The 6,449-nt window shown below is 56.1% G+C and overlaps 1 protein-coding gene across 1 annotated transcript; it reads left to right on the top strand.

Annotated features, from left to right (window-relative positions):
• The first annotated feature begins 330 nt into the window (after window positions 1–330).
• LOC132226602 (uncharacterized) lies at window positions 331–6,032 on the top strand. Its single transcript, XM_059681170.1, is given in 1 exon segment — window positions 331–6,032. A coding segment is annotated over 1 exon segment (5,151 nt). The 5' UTR covers window positions 331–881.
• Window positions 6,033–6,449: the final 417 nt, after the last annotated feature.

The following is a 6,449-nucleotide window of genomic DNA, read 5'->3' as shown; positions in this document are numbered from 1 at the left end:
GTTATCTCCTCCCGGGACTGGTTAATGTAAGACAGACCACCGGAGCCCCCAGGGAAGGGAGTCAGCTACGAAAACAAGCCTGTCCGTGTAAGAGATAAGTTATGGGTTAACTGATAACCTGGATTCCTGCTGTCCTTGGGAAATGAGTCGACTACAGACACAGGCTGTCCTTGTGAGAAATGAATTATGAGTTGATTGTTAGACCAAATTCCTGCTTTCCAGGCCACCTGCGTGTGGTTTTTGCCTTTATAAGCTCATGCTTTGCCCTTGCTCAGGGCTCCAGTCGGCCAGCACTTCCCGCACTTCCCTCGGGTTGTTGCCTGTCTGACTGCGAGTCCCTGCGCCGCGCTTGTAATAAACGAAACCTCTTGCTTTTGCATCAAGTTCTGGTCTCCGCGCTTGACTTGGGGCTGTCGCCTCTTCCGTCGGATACACCGGGGGTCCTGGGACCCTACATTTGGGGGCTCGTCCGGGATTTGGCGACCCCCCTCAAGCGCTAGGATCGGTCTTGGAGGTAAGCAGACTCCGGAGTCGTTTGGTGTTTGTTTTGTCTTTTGTTCGTCCTTAGTTTCGGTTTTCATTTTGAAGAGGCAGGTTGCCGGCTCCGTAAGGAGTCGGCTCCTCTGGTTGAAGGGTCTTCGACCAGAAAAACTGCCACCCTGGGGGACGCCCCAGGAACGGGTGGTGACCAAGAGGTCTTGGTCACTTCTGGCGGTCCGGCGACGGGCACTCGTGTGTCCGGCCGGACCAGCATCAGGGAGGGGTATCACCCCTCAGCGGCCGTTTTGTGTCTGTTCAGATTCGTGTGGTTTCGGTGTCTCGTCGTGTCACTTTTTGTTCTTTGTGCTTGTCTTCTGCTTTTTCTCTCTGATCTAGGAAACATGGGCCAAGGAAGCAGCACCCCTCTGTCTCTTACAGTGGCGCATTGGAAAGATGTCCAGAATCGGGGATTCAACCTCTCCGTCAGCGTCAAGAAGGGTCCTTGGCAGACTTTCTGCTCATCTGACTGGCCAGCCCTAGGTGTAGGGTGGCCGGCGGATGGGACATTTGACCTATCTCTTATTTTTGCAGTAAAGAATAAAGTGTTTCAGTCGGGATCGGCGGGCCACCCGGACCAGCAGCCGTATATCGTTGTATGGCAGGACCTAGTCCAAAACCCTCCCCTTTGGTTAAAACCCTGGCTGGCGCCCGGTACCTCCCGGGTTCTCGTGGCCCGGACCCCTCCCACGAGCCAGGCAAAACCCCCTCTGGTTGACTCTCAAGCTGATCTTCTCCTCTTGGACTCCCCACCCCCTTACCCTTCTCCTCTCCAGCCGGAATCGCCGGAGAGACCAGAGCCCTTAGCACTCCCTGCTCCCCGTGCAGAGGGACCGGCCCAGGGAACTCGGAGCCAAAGGAGACGTCCCACATCCCCAGATTCAACTGATTCAATTGTGGCCTGTCCGCTTCGGCCATACGGGCCCCCGCCCCCTCGCGGGGACGATGACGAGACGGCCCTGCTCCAGCCGCTCCAATACTGGCCCTTCTCCTCAGCGGACCTCTATAACTGGAAAACTAACCATCCTCCCTTTTCAGAAGACCCACAACGCTTAACAGGATTAGTCGAGTCCCTTATGTTCTCTCACCAGCCCACCTGGGATGACTGTCAGCAGCTACTTCAGACTCTCTTCACTACAGAAGAGAGGGAGCGGATTCTTCTGGAGGCTCGAAAGAACGCTCCCGGCCCCGACGGCCGGCCAACCCAGCTCCCCCATCTGATGGATGCAGCCTTTCCCTTGACCAGACCGGACTGGGATTTTAACACGGCAGAAGGTAGGGAGCACCTGAAGGTCTACCGCCAGACCCTAGTGGCCGGCCTCAGAGGGGCAGCACGGCGCCCCACAAATCTGGCTAAGGTAAGAGAGGTCGTCCAGGGGCCCACTGAACCGCCCTCCGTTTTTCTTGAGCGGCTGATGGAGGCGTTCAGGCGGTACACCCCCTTTGACCCCACCTCGGAGGAACAAAAAGCCTCGGTAGCCATGGCTTTCATAGGGCAGTCAGCTTTAGACATCAAAAAGAAGCTGCAGAGGCTTGAGGGGCTGCAAGACTTTACCCTCCGGGACCTAGTTAAGGAGGCAGAGAAAGTGTATCATAAGAGAGAGACTGAGGAAGAAAAGGAGCAGCGAAAAGAGAAGGAGAGGGAGGAAAGGGAAGAGAAGAGGGAGAAAAGGGAAGAGAAAAGACTAACTCGTATCTTGGCCGCAGCGATAGGAGAAAATAAGCCGCAGGAGAAAGAGAAGGGAAGGCGGGCAGGTAACCTGGGCAACAGGCCGCCGTTAGGCAAAAACCAATGTGCCTACTGCAAGGAGGAAGGGCATTGGAAGCGGGAGTGCCCGAAGAGACTAGCGAAAAAGGCGCTGGCACTTCAGGGAGATAGTGACTGAAGAGGTCGGGGCTCGGATCCCCTCCCCGAGCCTAGGGTAACTCTTAAGGTGGAGGGGAAGCCTGTTAACTTCCTGGTGGACACGGGAGCCCAGTATTCAGTTCTCAAGAAACCGCTAGGGCCGGTCTCCCAGAAGACCTCCTGGGTAATAGGGGCAACAGGAAATAAACAATACCCCTGGACCACCACCCGGACGGTGGATTTAGGCGCGGGAAGGGTGACTCATTCCTTCCTCGTAATACCAGAGTGCCCAGCCCCCCTTCTGGGGAGAGACATGTTAACTAAAATGGGAGCCCAGATCACCTTCACTCCACGAGGGCCGACCCTGACCCAACATGGGGAACCAATTACCCTCTTAACACTTCAACTGGAAGATGAACACCGGTTGTTTGAGGGCAAAGTCCAAGAGGACGGGAGGATAGCGGAATGGTTACAGCAATACCCTGAAGCTTGGGCTGAAACTGCGGGGATGGGCTTAGCTGCCGAACGGCCCCCTGTAGTAGTAGAACTTAAGTCTACCGCAACCCCGATTGCGGTGCGACAGTACCCCATGGCAAAAGAAGCCTGGAGGGGAATCAAGGTCCACATCCAACGTCTCCTACATCTAGGGGTCCTGGTCAAATGCCAATCTCCGTGGAACACTCCACTCCTCCCCGTAAAGAAACCGGGAACTGACGACTACCGGCCGGTGCAGGATCTGAGGGAGGTTAATAAGAGGGTACAGGACATACACCCCACGGTTCCCAACCCTTACAATCTCTTGAGTGCCATCCCTCCGTCTCACGTGTGGTATTCAGTTTTAGACTTAAAGGATGCCTTTTTCTGCCTACGGCTGCACCCTGCCAGTCAGAATATCTTCGCCTTCGAGTGGAGAGACCCTGACTCGGGGATGACAGGACAGCTGACCTGGACTCGGCTTCCCCAAGGATTCAAGAACTCCCCCACTATCTTCGACGAGGCCCTTCACCAAGACTTGGCTGCCTTCCGCGCGGACCACCCACGCGTCACTCTTCTCCAATACGTGGACGACCTCCTCCTCGCCGGAGCCACGAAAGAGGACTGTGAGGCAGGTACCAGAGCTTTGCTCTTAGAGCTCTCTCGTTTGGGGTACAGGGCCTCAGCCAAGAAGGCGCAGATATGTCGGCGGAAGGTAACCTATTTAGGATACGCCCTAGAAGGAGGGAAGAGATGGCTCACTGAGGCCCGGAAGAGTACAGTCACCCAGATTCCTAGGCCACAGACCCCCCGACAGGTACGCGAGTTCCTGGGGACGGCCGGATTCTGCCGCCTCTGGATTCCGGGTTTTGCAACCCTGGCGGAGCCCCTCTACCCGCTGACAAAGCAAGGGAATCCCTTCGAATGGGGGGAGGCCCATCAAAAGGCTTTTGACAATATTAAGGAGGCCCTCCTCTCTGCTCCGGCATTGGCGTTACCAGATGTAGCCAAGCCTTTCACCCTGTTTATAGACGAAAGAAAGGGGGTAGCCAGAGGGGTCCTAACTCAGACCTTAGGCCCCTGGAAGAGGCCGGTGGCCTACTTATCCAAGAGACTAGATCCTGTGGCTAGGGGGTGGCCGGGCTGTTTAAGAGCAATTGCAGCCACTGCCCTGCTTGTAAAAGATGCAGACAAGCTCACCTTAGGGCAGAAACTGACTGTAGTGGCTCCGCATGCCCTCGAGAGCATTATCCGGCAACCACCGGACCGGTGGATGTCCAATGCCCGGATGACTCACTACCAGAGCCTCCTGCTAAACGAAGATCGAGTCCACTTCGGGGCTCCGGTGGTCCTCAACCCGGCTACATTATTGCCGGAGGTGAATCCCGAGGGTAAGGAAGTTCTACACTCATGTCACGACATCCTGGCAGAAGAGACGGGACCAAGGAGAGACCTTAAGGATTCTCCCCTGGCAGGGCCTCAGCTTACCTGGTTCACAGATGGCAGTAGCTACCTCCATGAAGGTAAGAGGGTAGCGGGTGCAGCTGTAGTCGATCGAGACCGAACTATCTGGGCTAGCAGCTTGCCCGAAGGAACTTCAGCTCAGAAAGCTGAGTTGATTGCCTTAACTCAGGCCCTCAGGCTTGCAGAGGGCCGCCGAGCCAATATTTTCACTGACAGCCGTTATGCCTTTGCTACTGCTCATGTGCACGGGGCCATATACCATCAGAGAGGCCTTCTCACATCGGCGGGGAAAGAGATTAAGAATAAACAAGAGATCCTTGACCTCCTAGAGGCCGTCCATGCCCCACGGGAAGTAGCCATTATTCACTGTCCCGGCCATCAGAAAGGGACCTCAGAGACAGCCGTGGGAAACAGGAAGGCGGATGCTGAGGCAAGGCAGGCCGCCCTCGGGCCCCGGATATTCGCCCTTGCTGCTGGCCCCACGGCATTACAGTCAGGAGCCCCCCACTACACCCCAGAAGAAGAAGAAGATCTGCTTAAAAGACCAGAGAAATACCATAGGGACAAATTCGGGGTTTGGAGGACCACGGGGGAAAAAATGGTGGTACCAAGGGAAGCGGCCACCGCCTACCTCCGCCAACTACATCGCCTCACCCACCTGGGGGTCAAACACCTCTGTTCCACCAGCCGGGCAACTGGACATTATGTCAGGGGACTCAATCGCCTCGCAGAGGAAGTAGCCAAGCAATGCAAGGCGTGCCAACTGGTGAATATACACCCGTCCCAAGTCGGGGCGGGACAGAGACTGAGGGGAGACCGACCAGGAAGTTACTGGGAGGTAGATTTCACCGAGGTGAAACCTGCCCGATACGGTTACAAATATCTCCTAGTATTTGTAGATACTTTCTCAGGTTGGGTAGAAGCCTTTCCTACCAAGAGGGAGACTGCAACCGTGGTCGCCAAGAAGATCTTAGAAGACATCTTCCCCCGGTTTGGAATTCCAAAGGTAATTGGATCAGACAACGGTCCGGCCTTCGTTGCCCAGGTAAGTAAGGGAATGGCCAAGATACTAGGGGCGGATTGGAAGTTACATTGTGCTTACAGGCCCCAGAGTTCAGGCCAGGTAGAAAGGATGAACAGAACATTAAAAGAGGCTATGACTAAATTATCCTTAGAGACTGGCGTGGCAGACTGGACGGTGCTCCTTCCCTTTGCCCTTTTCCGCGCGCGAAATACTCCCGGCCCCCTAGGAGTGACCCCCTTCGAGGTCCTGTTTGGGGCCCCTCCGCCCCTGGCCACTGACCCATGGTCAATGCCCACAGATACTCACACCCCTCAATCCCTGCTCGCCAGGCTGAAGGCCCTCGAGACCGTCCAGAAGGAGGTGTGGACTCCCCTGGCTGCCCTCTACCAACCAGGAGAGCTGCAGGTCCCCCACCAGTTCCAGGTCGGAGACTTCGTCTACGAAAGACGACATCGAGCTGCTAATCTCGAGCCAAGGTGGAAAGGACCCCATTTGGTGCTACTGACAACCCCGACGGCAGTCAAGGTAGACGGCGTAGCCGCTTGGATCCACGCCTCCCACGTTAAGCGAGCACCTCCTCCAGAGGATGATGGCCACGGATGGACTGTGGAGAACACCGACAACCCTCTCAAGCTGCGGATTCGCCGCCGCCCTCATCCTCTTGCTGAGCCTGCCACTGATAAGTAGCAACCCTCATGCCCCAAAGAGACTAACCTGGAAAGTACTGTCCCCCCATACCGGGCAGACAGTTTGGTCAACCTCCAGCGTAGCCCCGCCAGGGACCTGGTGGCCAGATCTAACACCAGATCTCTGTGCTATGGCTGCCGGGAATCCTGACTGGGATATTCCCCGTGAAACTGTAGTCACTTCCCAGCGGGGACCTGAGACTCATTTCTATGATGACCCACCCTCCTGGGCTCCGGGCTGCAGCGGTACTAGAAACCGCCAAAGCCTCTCCAGAACCTCGTTCTACGTGTGCCCCAAGGATAGACAAGGGCGTGATGGTAACTGTGGGTCAGAGCGAGAGTTTTTCTGTGCAACTTGGGGATGTGAGACAACTGGAACTGTACACTGGGTCCAACCGCCCCCTGAGTGGGAGCTCAT

The sequence above is a fragment of the Myotis daubentonii genome, chromosome 2 (assembly GCF_963259705.1).
Source record: "Myotis daubentonii chromosome 2, mMyoDau2.1, whole genome shotgun sequence".
In the NCBI taxonomy this organism is placed as follows: Eukaryota; Metazoa; Chordata; class Mammalia; order Chiroptera; family Vespertilionidae; genus Myotis; species Myotis daubentonii.
Note: the sequence above shows the minus strand (reverse complement) of the source record. Positions and strands in the feature narration are given on the sequence as shown.